The 16,992-nt window shown below is 42.4% G+C and overlaps 1 protein-coding gene across 14 annotated transcripts in view; it reads left to right on the top strand.

Moving 5' to 3' along the window:
- The window catches only part of SYTL2 (synaptotagmin like 2), a 101,456-nt gene that overhangs the window by 52,613 nt on the left and 31,851 nt on the right, over positions 1-16,992 (top strand). For 9 of the 14 annotated variants that reach the window (XM_082343281.1, XM_082343278.1, XM_082343264.1 and 6 more), the window contains exons 3-7: positions 1,963-2,114; positions 4,772-4,907; positions 12,730-12,811; positions 14,040-14,154; positions 15,270-16,073. In XM_082343281.1, the coding sequence (XP_082199407.1) occupies positions 1,963-2,114; positions 4,772-4,907; positions 12,730-12,811; positions 14,040-14,154; positions 15,270-16,073 (1,289 nt within the window). The remainder of the gene's footprint in view (positions 1-1,962; positions 2,115-4,771; positions 4,908-12,729; positions 12,812-14,039; positions 14,155-15,269; positions 16,074-16,992) is intronic. The other 5 variants (XM_082343280.1, XM_082343279.1, XM_082343270.1 and 2 more) reach the window with 1 other exon arrangement.

Below are 16,992 nucleotides of genomic sequence, written 5' to 3'. Positions count from 1 at the left end.
AGGAGAGCTGGAAGGACTTCTCTTTTCTGGAATTGAACTTGAATGTGGTCCTTTTGGGAAGAGAAGGCAAAAGCTCCACCAGCAGCTCAGGGTGGATTTTTTTGCTGTGCTGAAAAGCTAGGCAATGGTTCCACATATAAGCGATATCATATGATATTTGTTTTTCTCTGTCTGACTTAACTTCACTCAGTATGACAATCTCTAGGTCCATCCATGTTGCTGCAAATGACACTATTTCGTTCTTTTTATGGCTGAATAATATTCCATTGTATGTATGTACTACATCTTCTTTATCCATTCCTCTGCTGATGGACATTTAGGTTGCTTCCATGTCCTGGCTATTGTAAATATACACACTACTGTATATAAAATAGATAACTAATAAGGACCTACTGTATGGCACAGGGAACTCAATACTCTGTATAACCTATATGGGATGTATGTGTATGTATAACTGAATCACTTTGCTGTACAGTAGAAACTAACACAACATTTTAAATCAACTATACTCCAGTAAAATTTTTTTTTAAAAAACAGAAAATTTAGGCAATGGGAAACCATTAGAAACATTTTATAAGAACCATGACCTCTCTGGTGATTCAGAACCATGAGATGAAGACACGTCCCTGTCTGGATTTGGTGATGGGCTCTCACAGCAAGGTGTGTCCAAGGGTTGTGATTGGACATATTTGGCATAGGGTCACTTCTTTCTAGGTAACTGGGGGAGGAGAGGAGTTTCCAGCAGAGAGTGGGACTCTGGCTGGAAAGACTCTCTGCAGGCACACTTGGGAGAGAGAAAACGTACTTGCCAGAACCCAGGTAAATGCCCCTCCTGCCTTCCCCATTCCCAGGTAGGCCTGCGTGCAACCCTCACACACAGCCCTGCCACCACCTTGGGTGTGGCCGCCATACACGTTCTCTGGCTAAAACACTTAGATTGGCTACTTTAGGAAGCGTGCATATTGGCTCGAACGACAATCATAAAACCCTCTTGGATTTTGTAGCACATTACCCTCCAAGAGTTCAAAGTCCCCTTAAGGCTTTTATTCCACTTTATTGTAAGTACAGCTCTATCAAAAAGAAAAGATAGATTTTTTGATTCTCATTTTATTGACGTGGATAGAGAGATGCAGAGATTATAAGACTTGTCATGTAGAACAGTGTTTTCCCCTCCACTGTAAATGAGGGAGATCTTAGAGGGGTGGTACTTGGTTTGTTCTTTAGGTTTTAACTTTTCAGTGAGCATGAATGACGTGGAACCCTTCGATGCAGTATCTGCACAAATGGAATTTATGTCTGCCTCCACTCCCCACCCCATATAAATATGATCTTTCCTGATCCCAGCCAGTCTTGTTGAATTCATTTCCCTAACATTAAGAACCAGGGACCTCATGCACTGTCCCCCACAGGCTTCCAGGAAAGTCTCTGATAAGCTCATTTCAGTGAAATGGCAAGAACTGATGAACCGTTAATTTCCTCACCAGTTATTCACTGAGTGTTTATTAGGTGCCAGGCATGTGCAAAGGGTGGTCTGCATGCATTAGCTAATTTAATCCTCATAGCAACCCCGTCAGGTGGGTTACTATTATTAACCCCTTTTTAAAGATGAGGAAACCAAAGCTTAGGGAAGCTTAATATGTCATCTTTCTCTGGGGTATTTACATTTGAACAGTGAACAGCAAGCCTGCAGCCAAAAAGTGAATTTGCTCTTGAGAAATTTCAGGCATCATCTGGGGATCATGGCTTAAATCTTTGAATTTTTAAAAAGTGTTGGCCTTGGCTTCTCTGACCTTTCAGTCAAAGCATACATTTGTTAGTCATCTGGGAGGTTTGTAGGATCTTGTAAGATATTGAGAACTTCATTTTGGCTGTTTGTTTACAGATTTCTTTATGCAGTGTCATAATAAACTCATTTATTTACTGTGGGTTCTTAGCAAAGTAAAGCTGTTTTTTCTTTTGTAGACATTTGCCTGAAAAAATTAAGGATGACCAGCAGCTGAGGAATATGAGTGGCCAATGGTTTTATGAAGCCAAGGCAAAAAGGCACAGAGACAAAATCCACGGAGCAGATATCATCAGAGCGTCCATGAGAAAGAAGAGGCACCAGGGAGCAGGTGAGTTGATTGGGCTAGTACATTTAGAGCCAGCATTTGTTTGGGAGAAGGAGTCCTTGGGAGAAAGGAAGGGTGTCAGAATCGTTACTGAAATCTGCAGCGGGAAATCATTAAGGGGTGTGCTTTGCATAATTTATAGTTCTCTAGGTCGTAATCTTCTTGCCCTGGGTTTGGATGGATGAAGGCAGGGCTAAGTGACTTACTGTGGTGAAGAAGGATGAGGAAAGCCCTTTAGATGCCATGTTGAATTGGAGTAGCCTAGACAATTGGGGGTTATAAGGGATCTACCACCTCCTCTTTCTTTGGCTTTTAACTCTGAAAATTCAGAACCTTTTCTCCTGAGTAGGGTGACAGAAAGAGATTAGCCTCCCTGTTCAATGACCTTGACACCTGGTACTTCTTTAAAAACCAAGTACATCATTTAAAGGACTGTAAAGACAGCATTTTGAGGGCTTCTTTAGAATTCTGTTGAGTTCATCAAATATTAACCGGGTGCCTTCTCTCTAATTAACTCTGCACTAGCCAGTATAAACCTTTATCCCTAAGAACAGCCACTGTCTAGTTCTAGCCTGTACTCAGTAAGGAAAATAGCTGTCACCTCTTCAGTATCTAATATATGATAGGCGTTTAGTCCCTATTATTTCTAATTGTAGTAGCAATCTTGTAAGGTAGGTATTATTATCCCCATTCTATATGTGGGGTATGTGAAGTTCAGAGAAGTGAAGTAACTTGCCCAAGGTCATATAGTTGGCAAATGACAGCTCCGGGATTTCAGTCTTTCGGACTCAGAGCCACGCTCCTTACAGATGAGGGCTGACCTCTTATGATGTGCTATGTATTGCTCACAGCCCTCTTGATTTCCAAAACCACCCAGACCTTCAGAAATCTTGAAGGGTGCAAGTTAGTACTGTAGACTCCGTTTTGCAGCTGAAGAAAATAGACTTATGTGTAAAGAGACCTATGGATGTGAGTATTTGGAAAGTGGGAGCCCTTATATTGCTTCATCTTCTTAACGCTGATGAAAGTATTCCTGGCTTCCATAGCCTTACTGGCTATGTGGCCTTAGGCAAGTTTCTTGAACCCTTTGATCCTCAATTTCCAAATCTGTAAACTTGGAAAATAGTTCCCTCCTCATAGGATAATGCATGCAAAGGACTCAGCACTATGCCTGGCACTCAGTCATCACTCAGTTGATGCTAATTATCTAAGAGGTTCAGGTAAAGAGTTCTGGGTGTTCAGAGGCAAAAGAGGTTATTTCCTGAAGAGGGATCACAGAGGTTTAAGGGGGCCCTGGCATCTGAGCTGGCTATTATGGAAGATACAGAATTTGGATGTGTAGAGATTGGGGAGGAGGAGGCAGTGGAGAGGGACATTCCAGAATAGAAGCACTTGTTCCCCTTTGTGTCCCGGAACCCAGCCTCAAGTTGGGCCCATTGTAGCTGTTCAGTAAATACTTGGTACTGATGGTGTGTCTGTCCCAGTGAGGACTCCCTGCCCTGAGCGTCCCCTGGCCATACACATTTGGTCCTGACCCCAGTTCAGGTCAGAATCACCTAGGGCAGTTGAAATTTTGCTTTAGTCATCTCTGCACATTTAAAGGTGCACCCATGGTCTCTGGAGACTGTACTTGTAGGGAGGTAACAACATGGGAATCTACTGACTTCTCTCGCAGATGTAATTTTTTTTTTAATTACATGATTTATTTTTATTTTATTTATTTATTTGTTTATTTATTTATTTTTGGCCGCGTTGGGTCTTCGTTGCTGAGCGTGGGCTTTCTCTAGTTGCGGCAAGGGGGGGCTCCTCTTCATTGTGGAGCACGGGCTCTAGGCGCGTGGGCTTCAGTAGTTGTGGCACATGGGCTCAGTAGTTGTGGCACGCGGGCTCAGTAGTTGTGGTGCACAGGCTTAGTTGCTCCGCGGCATGTGGGATCTTCCCGGACCAGGGCTCGAACCCATGTCCCCTGCATTGGCAGGCGGATTCTTAACCACTGCGCCACCAGGGAAGTCCTGCATGATTTCTTTTAATTTTCACAAGTGTCTTCTTCTTTTTTTTTTTTTTTTTTTTCCAATTTTTATTTATTTATTTATTTATTTATGGCTGTGTTGGGTCTTTGTTTCTGTGCGAGGGCTTTCCCCAGTTGCGGCAAGTGGGGGCCACTCTTCATCGCGGTGCGCGGGCCTTTCATTATTGCGGCCTCTCTTGTTGCGGAGCACAGGCTCCAGACGCGCAGGCTCAGTAATTGTGGCTCACGGGCCTAGTTGCTCCGCGGCATGTGGGATCTTCCCAGACCAGGGCTCGAACCCGTGTGCCCTTCATTGGCAGGCAGATTCTCAACCACTGCGCCACCAGGGAAGCCCCGACAAGTGTCTTCTTTTTAAGAAGAGGAAAATTAGGCTCATAGAGCTCAAAAAACTTTCCCTCTGCCTCAGAGCAACTTAGTAATATAACTAGGTCTTGTATACAGGTCTTTGTGTTTTGACTCCTCTTGCAGATGCAATTCTGATACCAAGTACTCAGACTCATTAGTGACTGCCTGGGCACTCAGGGGAGGCCTGATGTTCAGGTTCCAGCCTTCAGTGATAAGAGCTGATATGAGAGTTGTAGGTCGTGGAGGTAATAGATAACCTTCTTGTCTTTATCGTTTCCTGTTTCAGCTGAGCAGAGTAAGGACAGAGCAAACAGGGCAAAGGAAAGCTGGGTGAATAATGTCAACAAAGATGCTTTCCTCCCCCCAGAGCTAACCGGTGTTGTAGAAGAGCCAGAAGAAGATGTAACGCCTGCAAGCCCAAGGTAAGACTGAGCTCATGGGGAGAGCTGCTGCACGTGGGATTCGTGGCTTGGTCCTGCTGTGTGAGTGCAAATGCCAGACAGGTCTCATGGGCATGGGAAGGGGGCATGTATGAGAGAATTCTGGGCCCTGATGTGGACAAAGCCTGCACAGTACTCTTTCTCAGCTTCCAGAATTTCTAACAGATCTGCATAGTAAATAAAACTAAAATGTTAAGTGGTGATTTCTTCCAGCACCAACAAGAGCTGTTTTTTATTTGTGCTAAGGATATCTCCATAGAGTAAGTGAAGAGGTACTCCAAAATGAATGTAGGGCAATAAGTCATTTCAGGAAAGAGATGAATGATGATCAAATTGTAACAGCTTGGTACAGTAGAAGAAGCTCAAGCACAGGAACCAGGCAGACGTGAATTCAAATCCTGAATACGCCACTTATTAGCCATTTGACCATGGGCAAGTCATTTAATCTCTCTGAATCTCTTTTCCTAACTATAGATAGGAATCATACTATATAGGAAAGTTTATGGTGAGAATCAGTGGTAACGTACATAGAATACCTGCACATGGTAGGCACTCAATAGATGTCTCTTAAGGAAGCAGATTGTCCTCAATATTTCAGTCTTGATTTTTTGTGTTTTCCATACATTTTTATCATCTGGCCAATCAAAGCGTACATTTGTACAGTACATGGTTCCTGCGATATAGCTGATTATGGGGTTACGTTGCCACAGACCTTTTGGAACCATGATGATTTGCTTTTAGGTATTTAAGGATCTTCCCATTGGTGTCTGTCCCTTGGCAGTATGGTTGTTACCCTTTGGTGGGAGGGCAATTGCATTTTATCTCTACTTCCTCAGTGAAGACAGCTCAATTCAGAGTCTCCAACTGGAATGAAGTCAATGAATTTGCTAGTGGGACAGTCAGTGAGCCAGGATCCAAGGCTGAGGCACCTGGGGAATAGGGATGTTTCCAACATAATTTACAGGTGAGGGAGAGGGTCTATCCTGTAGGCACCAACCGGCATTTCAGAGTCAAATATAAGTAAAGTTATGTCACATGGATAATGGAATACTGATTCTATTGTTTCCCATTAGTTATCCATTTCCCTTTTGGAGAGGACTTGCTTTGTTTTCCTGGGTGGTAGGTGGCACTATTTCCCCTCTAGGATGATTTGTAATGTCCTGTTATGTCTGTAGAGGCCATGTCAGCTAGAGGTTGAAACACCTTAACAGTAGCTGCGAATTGACTCTGTGACCTTGCACTAGAAGTGACTTAACTTCTTGGGCTGTTATTTCCTCAGCTGTAAAATGGGAATGAAATAGTTTGCTAGCAGGATTGTTGAGACTCTAATTAGCTAGTACATGTAGAATTCCTAACACATAGTTCATAGCGCATAGTAGTTGCTCAATGAATGGAAGTGTGGGCTCTCACATACATACAGGTATTTCAGGGAGCTCAGGAAAGGATGTGGAGAACACGTTACCTCTTTCTCCTTGTGACTCCCCATGTACCAGCTGCCTGCAACTTCCCTAATGGGATGAAGGCGTTCCTTCCTTCCATAGAGCAAATGGAGACCTTAAATATTAGAAACTCTGGGAGTGAGAACACAGGCATTTAGATTCCCCTTCAAGGAACTGAGAGCAGCTCCTAAGAGCTGGGTTTGAAGGGGAAACCAGAGCGCTGACTGAGGGAAGAGGGGGACAAGAGAAGATTTGGGGGTGTCAGACACAAACTTAGCTCATTGTACTCTTTTATCTGGGTCAGACTTCCTGTCCTTCTCCCAGGAACTCGTTTCATCTCAAAGGGCCTAAGGGACCGAGGTGCCACTGCCCTTAGAGCATATAGTGTCCACATTTGCATCTCCATCGTTTGCTGCATTTCTCGCGTGACCTCAGAAGAGTCTTTCGGGTTTCATCTGTATGTACATCAGAACTAAGCTGCCTCACCAGGATGTTATGAGACTGAATGAAATGAGGTATGGGAACCACTTGGCATTTCTCAGGAAGAAAGAAGATTGGCAATTTGCAGGTGGCCTTATAATTATGTTATTATAACATAGATGAGGTAGGTTGAGAAGGCAGGAGTAAAAATGTTAGATGTATCCAGCATGCTTTGCTCATTACGTGGCACAGGTGGTAATCACCCAGAACTGTAGAAAGGAGCTATTGTTTAGTTCCTCCTTTCCGTGTCAGAAACTACTGCTTTACTCAGTATCAGGCTCCAGCATGTTTTTCACCTATACTTTAACATTTGGGAACTGGGTGTGTTAAGTATATTTTGGGGCCTGTACTTTTAGACTAAGTGAACTTCAATAGAATGACTCAATACCTGTCAATATTTTGTTAGCCAGGAGTCAGGAGTTGGGGAGTGTGAGCCAACAGTGACTGGATATTGGAGCTTCTGAAGGAGTTTTTTCTTTTTTCTTTTTTTTTTTTTTAACATCTTTATTGGAGTATAATTGCTTTACAGTGGTGTGTTAGTTTCTGCTTTATAACAAAGTGAATCAGTTATACATATACATATGTTCCCATATCTCTACCCTCTTGCTTCTCCCTCCCTCCACCCTCCCTATCCCACCCCTCTAGGTGGTCACAAAGCACTGAGCTGATCTCCCTGTGCTATGTGGCTGGTTCCCACTAGCTATCAATTTTACGCTTGGTAGTGTATATATGTCCATGCCACTCTCTCACCCTGTCACATCTTACCCCTCCCCCTCCCCATATCCTCAAGTCCATTCTCTAGTAGGTCTGTGTCTTTATTCCCGTCTTGCCTAATAAGCTCTGGGGGCAAGAGCCCTTCTTCCGTTGTGGACACAATTCTGTGGGCTTCTGCCTGTGAATAGTTAAAACACTGTGGGTATTCAGTGTGTATTCAAGCATGGGAAGCTATCTGCGTTATTTTGGAACTCATCTTTGTTTGCACCTGTAGCACGGGGAAGCAGAGAGAGGTTTGATGAACAGAGCAGCAGAGAATGAGGTTCCCTTTCGAGTGGCAAAGAAAACTCCAAGTGATCCCAGTTCTAGTTCTGGTTACTGGTTGTCAGCATGGTAGTATTGGCGCACACGGTGGTAAAGGGCCAGTGTTTTGGGGTTTTAAAAAAAAGGCATAGCATATTTTTGAATTTGCTTCACTCAATCCCTAAGCAATTTCTTCATGTGTTTGTTGATGTGTTGAAGCCTCATTGAATGTAATACGTGTTAGCACAGCGCTGGGTACTGGGCATGGGCACAGCATTAGCTGCCAAGGAGAAAGGGAGACATCAACAATCCAAAGGGAGAAATCAACAACAAAAAACACAGGGGGAAAAAAAGAAAAACACTTGCAAAATTTGCTTCTGGGGCTTCCCTGGTGGCGCAGTGGTTGAGAATCTGCCTGCTAATGCAGGGGACACGGGTTCGAGCCCTAGTCTGGGAAGATCCCACATGCCGCGGAGCAACTGGGCCCGTGAGCCACAACTACTGAGCCTGCGCGTCTGGAGCCTGTGCTCCGCAATAAAAGAGACCACGATAGTGAGGCCCGTGCACCGCGATGAAGAGCTGGGCCCTGCTTGCCGCAGCTAGAGAAAGCCCTTGCACAGAAACGAAGACCCAACACAGCCATAAATAAATAAATAAATAAATAAATAAATAAATAAATAATAAATAATTCTTTAAAAAAAAAAAATTTGCTTCTGATTCCAGACACAGTTAATATTTAGGCTGAAAAATACCTCAGAAGAGGGTACGTCTGGTGTTATTTTTAACTGCTTTATTTATTTTTTAATTTTTTGGTCGTGCCACAAGGCTTGTGGGATCTTAGTTCCCCGACCAGGGATCACACCCGTGGCCCCTGTGGTGGAAGCTCGGAGTCCTAACCACTGAACTGCCAGGGAATTCATTTTTAACTGCTTTAAAGGGAAAGGCTAGTTAAGGTTCAAAAGCTTTAAAAGTTGCTGCATGTACTTGGAAACATTTTACGGCTAGGCATAGAGGCAGATAGACTGTCCCACTGCCCACGTGGTGTACTTCTAAGACTGCTATAAAGCCCTCCCTCTTCCCCAGATGTCCCTACCACGGTACCTAACGTTATTCTTCTTTTTAGTTAAGTCTTCAAAGACTTGTATTAAAATGCAAACACTTTTAGGAGGGGAACCCTAACAGTAGTTTCGTAGTCTAATATTTTAATAATCTTCTTACGGAAGTAAACCCATTTTGGCTAAGTGCTACATCTAGTATTGCAGGTAGTTTTTGAAGGGTACCTGAGGGAAGAAATTACAGAGCTCAAGGTGTGAACCTTGGCTTGCTGTACAGTTTTAAGAACTCATCACGTGGAATGTATTGAATATCTTATATACGCAGGACACACCCTGAGAATAGAAATCTGATCCCTCTGAGAGGGATTCTAAGAAACAAAAGACAGAGTATCTGGCTATAAAGAGACTGTATTCTCTTAGGAAAAATAATGCTTCCGTATATGAATATCTGATCACATGATAACAAATAGTACCAGGCAGGGAGCAAATCCCAATCCCAAGGTACCAATAAAATGTGCTATAAGACTTGAGACAAGGAGACCCACTTCCAGTTAAGCTGATAGGTGACCAGCATCACAAGGGAGGTGAGATTTGGACTGGGCTTGGAGGTGATAGTGAGGATTTGGGTCAAGAGAGTAGAGCAAACACTTGAGGGGCGGGCTGGGGATACGTTGGGGGAGACAGCAAAGAGGGACAGTGAGTCATGTTTGGCATGAGGGTCAACAGGAAGGCGGAGTGGGAGGGTACAGTGGGGCAGATGGTGGAGCGTCTCCAGTTCCTTCCTGAGGAGTTCAGACTTCAACTTCATTCCACAGGCCTTGAGGATCCGGGAAAGGTAACGCGCAGAAGAGGGACATGATCAAAATTCTGTCTTAGACCATTCCAGCTTAGAGGTGGAATGCTGAATGGATTAGAGAGGTGGAACTTTGGCGTCAGGAGGTCGGATATGAGGCTAATACAGATGACAGAAATAAAGGAGGAATCAGTAGGGGTGGAAAGGAAGTGACAGAAGTGAGAGTCACTGGAAAGGAAGAAATCGCCCAGACTTCACTCCAGTCCTCTTGCCATAAACCACTGCTTTACTCGTGTGAGAACTCAGAGCCAGTAGAGCCTAGCCATTACAATGATTGTCTTTGGAGTCAGGGTCAGACACACCTGGTGCAAATCCCCAGCTCTTTCACTGACTTAACCTCTCCAAGCCTCAGTTTTCTCGCTAGTGAAATGGGGAGAAGGATACATACCTCACAGGGATGTTGCAAAGATCAACTGAGAATACGATGGTTGCTGTATTGATGGTTGCGCGATAAAAGACAGGCAAACAAAACATTGTTGCATTCCTCAAGAGAAGCAAAGCCAGAGCTTAACTGAGGAAGTAACTATATTTTCAGAGACAGTGTGAGGCATAAGACTCTTGTTTTATTTTTTTCTAGTAAGCAGACTTGTGAACTGTACTTAATCAAGTATCTCACCCTCATCCCATTTCCCGCCAATCCCAACCACAAGGTAACCCAGTGAATACTGTATGTTTCTGGTGTTTGATCGTGTGCTCTGAATACCTCATTTCTTCTTGTCTTTTGATTTCTGAATAGCAGGAACAAAGACATTTTGTTTAAAACCTAAATAATGTGCCTCATTGTAATTTGGCAAACAACATAGATATTTTAAAAAACCATGGCACCTGTGTGCTGCTGCCTTCCCCGGCACTGGCTCAGTTGGCCTTCAGTTGTTCAGTCGTTCACCAGTTGTGTACCAGGCACTGTACAAGGCATCGTGGGGAATAGAAAGAAGGTCAGGATACTCTTTAAGGATCTCCCAGTTTACTATGAGAGATAAGGTATGTATGCACAGAATGATGTTGCATAGCAGACGTGAAATCGATAGCTGCATAGAGTTTAGTAGAGAGAGACTGGTTTCATCTCTGGGCAGGAGGGAACAACATGATATGCAACGTGGACAGTTGTGGGCCTGGTGGCTAGAGGCGCAGGAACTGGATTTCCAGGGAGCAGAGGGAGGAGAGTGTAGAGACTCTGCTTGTCCTTTGTTCTTGGTGAGTGGGAAGGAGAAAGGAGGAAGATGACAGGAGAAGATGGCTGTTCCATGGAGACCCCAACCATCAGCATTTGGCCCAGGTCCTCTCACTGTGTGACTGATTTATTTACTAAAGGAGATGATACAAAACACTGTGAGAAAACGGAACATGGCCTCCGCTATAAGCTTCCTCGTATCACTCACTGGCTTCTTAAAGTGACACTCAAGAGACTTTGCTTTCTAGTCCTGAGCTATTGGCTGTTTTTACTGTGAGTTCTATCAGTGACCAGGGTTCTTTTCTCACATTGGCCGCTAGATAACTTGCTTCAAGTTTGTGCTCACCTGGTTCAAGAACAGAGGCCTCCTGCCATGTGTTTTTCTATTAGCCTTAATTCTGGCTCCATTATCAGTTCCTCCTCTTGTTCCCTGCCCTTCCCTTCCCCTCCCCATCCTTTTTCCCCCCCTTTCTCACATCCCTGCGGTCAGACTGTATTCGATATACAACTGCCTCATCTGCTGTAATTCCTTTCTGGAACAGTGAGGAAGGTAACAAAAGGGAGCATGGCTTCCTCAAGTGTTCAGCCTGTCCCTGGGACTACAAAAGTAGCAATCAAAGTGCAGAGAGAAGGAAAGGAAATGAATTTGCAAGAACATCTAGTCCATAATTTTAGTGACAGCAATCTTGGGCAAGGCTCTGGCCTTGGGGCAAAATGCTCCCCTCCCCGCCTCCCCCAGTTCTTTAGCTTCATGGTAAAAAGCCAGCACCTTCCGAGGTACTTCTTCCAAGTCCTTGACTGTGTGATGCCACTAGAACTGGTGGAGTTTAACCAGGCACGGTGCTTTCAGCCAATAGTGACTTCCCCTCTTATGCCTGAGGCAGGGCCACTGGAGCAGGAAGTCTGAGTGGGTAGTTTTCCTCCCTCTCAGGGGCCACTATGACCCTCTTTGCCCTTCTTACTCAACAGCCAAGGGAGTGGTTGTTCAAGAGGGAGCTGGCTCAACTCACTTTTCTCCATTCACCCTCCCCGCACTCTCACCCTAGGGCTGCCCTGTCCCTCCGGTAGGCAGTCATGGTCTAGAGAATCCTCCTCTCCCCTCTAAGCCAGCTCCAGGCTTCTGAACTCCCACCATCTTCTGGATGCTCTGCTTGTCTTTACTCCTCTTGTATTCGAACGAGAACTCACCTGGCCAGCCTGGAGAATTGGGTTGAAAGTTCCCAGTAAGTTGCCCTGATCCGCCATCCTTCCGGCACAGCATGTCTTAGATCTGCTGTTTCTTCTGTTCTACTGCCCAATCACTTGTCTCGCCTGCATCTTTTCTTTAGCTATTTTCTACCTGAGTTAGAGTAAGCCAGTGCCATTCTGGTCCTGGCCTACGGAATCTCTGAAATGCTTTGGGGCCTTATTTCGGCAGGGATGTTCCCTTCTTGAGAACAACTGCTCACTGTTCTAGTCTGCATCTGATGTTAGGTCCTGACTTTGAGGTGAGTTTATTTGTACAAATTTAAACTGTGAACCTTCTGTGTGCCTGGTACCATGATAAAAACTTCAAGGCTTCTGATGGATGGTTTTGTCTTGTCTCATGCCTGTTTTCATTTCTGTTCTACCATTGCCTTTGCTTCGCTGCTTAATCATCTCCAGGCTTCAACTCCCTCTACCTTCCTGGCAGTTTGATTTTACAGACTTCCTCTCCTATCCTGCCTTAATAGCTTCTGGCTTCAGAGGCGTGATTTACGCTTCCTCAAAGGGTAAGTTTTTATTCGCTGAATTATTGTTTCTTTTGCAGTTCCAGTGTGGTAAATCCAGCTTCCACCATGATTGATACATCCCAGGAAAGCACAAGGGAGTCAGCTGTATCTCCAGCCAAGGTAGATTGAGCTCAGACTTTGAAAATCTCATTTGGGGCAGGAGTGCCATTTTTCTCATTTTATCAAAGCACCGTGAAGTAAAGAGAATTTCGTAGTACTTTTTTCCTACCAAATATAGATAATTTTTACTGTTTAATATAAAAAATCACTCTTGTGGTGCAAAATTTTATGGATATCATGTTACTGCATTGCTGAAGACCTAGAGTTTTTGCCCTAAAGAATGGAAAGTCTAATGCTGTTGGGGGCTGCTGCTTTTAAGCATAGGAATGTGGCTTGTTGGTTCCATATCAGTCCTTATTCCTATTCATGGCTTCCTGAATCTCTGTTAGAGATCTGCTTATGGGAGGGAATTGTCAATTTATGAAACAACAGATAGCAAATATTGATATTCAGTCTTACATTAATAAAAAAATGCTGGGGGGAGGGATAAATTAGGAGTTAGGGGTTAACATATTCACACTACTATATATAAAATAGATAACCAACAAGGACCTACTGTATAGTACAAGGAACTATACTCAATATTTTGTAATAACCTAAAGGAGAAAAGAATCTGAATAAAAATATATATATATATATATGTATGTATGTATAACTGAATCACTCTGCTCTACACCTGAAACTAACACAACATTGTAAATCAACTATACTTCAATTGAAAAAAAATTCTATTTACTGACATGCTTTCTGTCATTAGAATTGATGATCATGATAGTGACTATGAACTACTTCAAGATACCTTGTCTTTTAAATCCTTATGGGAAAGGTCAGTTACAATTATATTTAGTACAGCTTTAATCTATCACAGTGAGTCTCATACAGTAGGAAGAGCACGGGTGGGAATCTGCCCTAATTAGAGTCTCAGATTTACCCCGACCTTGACCAGCTCTTCGATATGTTCAGGCCCATGTTTTCTCACATCTGTAAAAATCTCACTTCTGTGAGATTTAGATTTGTATGCCTGGTTCTGGTTTAACTTTGTAGGACTCTGGAATTGCGTATATTTTATACAATTTTGTTCTGTGTTTTTTTTGGTTGTTTTTTTTTTTTTGGTATGGCATATATATGGTAATTCTTTGCTAACCAGATTAAGACCATCATTTTTCAAACATACCAGATAGAATTTACTGGATAAAGCTACCAACTATTGGAGATAATAAGCATTTGCTGACACTGAGTTGCTGTTGTGACATTTAAAATGAATTTAATAAACAATATTTTTCCCCAGCAAAGGAAGAATCCATTTAATAGCTCTATGCTGCCAGAAGATCACTTATCTCAACAAATCAAAAACGAGCAGTCAGAAAATGGAAGGGCTGGTTTCTTTCAGACTTCAAAAGAGGGTAAATATTATTTTTATGGGCTAGATATTTTTATCTTTGTTATCTATGGACTAAGGGAAATTCTCAGAGTTCCTTTAACCAAAATAGCTTTCAAGAGAAAGTGAAAAGGCCTGATGGTTTTCTTCTACTATGCGCACTGGTTTCCTGCCTCAGGGAAGGAAGCAGAAATTTTAGAAACCGGAAGTTCATGCATTCCAGTCTCGGAGCTGACACTTGTGTGACCTCCATGCCTTGGGTCCCCCCACAGTGACCTGGGAAATTTTTTGACCAGAGACATTCAGTCATTCATTTAACAGTCTTTATTGGACGTCTACCAGGTACAGACACAGTTCTCTGTTTAAAATCGAGAGTTTGCCTCAAGATAAAAAGACCACTTGACAATGTTACAATCGTCTAATCTGTAATTATCAGCACAGTCTTCCAGGAGCATTTGATCAGATTTGTTGCTTAACTGATTGAAGTCTGCCTCTTCTGGAATATTACCATTCTTATGTACCATTAAGAAGAAACATTAGACAATTTAATCTCTTCAAAAGCAACTGTAAGAAGATTCCACAAGCATCAAAGATTGGACGAGGGGTAGAAAATTAACAAACAGTAGAGTTAGGAGTTTCAATTAGCCTGTTTTAATATTAGTGTATTTTTCCTCTCCATTGGATACACTTTATATAGCATAAAATATTTTACAGAAAAGAAGTCACTGGAACATTACCTGTTTTTTTTAACTTTTTGACAAAATTAATTTTTGTTTTAGGTATTGAGATTTTAAAAAATTGGGCTCCCTTTTCTGGTTTCCATACGTGAATTTTTTAAAGTGACTTTTGTGTTTTTTCTTTACCCTCCTTGAGGAGTTTTTAAAGTTTCTTTTTTAAAAAAATTTTTATTGAGTATAAAGTACCACAAAATATGTATGTAAAGCACAGCAATCTTAAATTCAATGAAGTTCATGCATGAATTTTTTAAGGCTTTTTAATTAGGTCTGTATTTATGCTTCATGCTTCATTGTCTTTAATATTTAGTGTTTTTGCTAAATGTAGATTAAGTTTATGATAGGTGTTTTAAATTATAGAGTTATTCTTCATTTGGTATATCATCTAATATGTTTTACTTTTCAGGTGAATTGTCAGAGTCCAAAGAAAAGTCATCTATCCTGGATATTTCAAGCCAAAAGTTAGAGAAAACAAAGCAGACTTTTCCAGGCCCTGAGAATGGGTCCCAAATCAAGGCTCCAATCCCCAAAGCCAGGAAAATGATCTATAAATCGCATGACTTAAAGCAAGATGATGACCAGTCTTTTCCTAGACAAAGGACAGACTCCCTGAACACAAGAGGGGCTCCAAGAGGGATCCTGAAACGCAATTCCAGTTCCAGTAGCACAGACTCAGAAACTGTTCGTTTTCATCAGAACATTGAACCCAAAAGCAAAATTGTGTCACCTGGCCTAACCATCCATGAGAGAATTTCTGAGAAGGAGCATTCTTTAGAAGATGACTCCTCCTCAAACTCACTGGAGCCATTAAAGCACGTGAGATTCTCTGCAGTGAAGGATGAACTCCCACAGAGTCTGGGGCTAGTCCATGGCCGGGAAGTAGGAGAATTTAGTGTTTTAGAATCTGACAGGTTGAAGAATGGAACAGAAGATGCAGGGGACATAGATGAGTTCTGCAATGATCCTAAGCCTTCCCAATACAGAAAGCCTTTGCTTTTTCAGCCATCCGCCTCAAGCCCGAGTACATCAAAAAATGAAACACATCAGCCAGCGACTTCTGGTTCCTTTCCAATTAATGAGCACCATTCTCCCAAAGAAGTTTTAACTACAAGAGCACAGTCCACTGAGAATTCACACACCATCGATGAACACAAAGCTAACTCATCAGAATTGTCAAGGCTTGAATCAAAATTGTCTAGAAGCCCTGCTGGTAAGAGATTCGTCACTGACAGCCTCTAAAAACTGAGCCAGTGGGCTTGGAATGGCCAGGCCAGCCAGCCAGCCTGGTAGAAACCCATTTTGCTTTCTAGGTATTCCTGCTAAAATTCAAGCAGATGCCACTGGGGAATGTTTATGCCTCTTACTGGGTTTGCATGTTTTCCTCAATCACCAATAACTAAAAGAACCAGGATAGCACACTTTCTGGCACATTATGCTTAATCCAAAAAAAAAAAAAATATATCAATAATTTAACTAAACAAATTATAGTATTTTGAGTTAAATCAAGGTGTGTATACAGAGTGAGAAATAAACATGTACTAATACCTTTGTACAGAGTAAATATATTATTACTCACCTAATGCAAATTTATCAATGACCATTTAACCAAACTTCGGTTTCTCTTTTAATTTCAGGAGAACCGTCACTTTCTTAGCCTCAAAGCATGGGAAACTAGACTTTAAATTCTTACTATGAAAAAGCCTCATACTTTGGCCTGCCCAGGGCCTCCATCCGTTTGTTCTTAGACTTTAAATGCTCTGAAGGAACTTTCTCCTTCAGCTGGTGTGAGCTGAGAGGCAATGAGAGTACTGCTTTTTCCTGCTAACTAGCTGACTAGTTCTTTCTTGAAGATCTTAGAAATCTCAGGGGATGCCTCAAACTGCTTTCCTATACCTATATGATTACTTCACAATTCTTATGTTTTAAAACAGAAGCAATGGGAAAAATCATTTTGTGTACTCTCTCCCATCTTCACTAAGTCCTAATATAACCCTATGATAATTTTTATAGTCAGGAAAATTTACAGTAACAACAGTCAAGTTTCTAACTCATTTGCTCTCCTCCTCCCTTATTAGTCAATGTTAAGTTGACCCTGAGTCACTTTTGCTTAGCGGTGCACTTTCATACTT

Source organism: Balaenoptera borealis (genome assembly GCF_965194805.1).
Source record: "Balaenoptera borealis genome assembly, chromosome: 11".
Lineage (NCBI taxonomy): Eukaryota > Metazoa > Chordata > Mammalia > Artiodactyla > Balaenopteridae > Balaenoptera > Balaenoptera borealis.
This window is presented reverse-complemented; position numbering and strand designations above follow the sequence as displayed.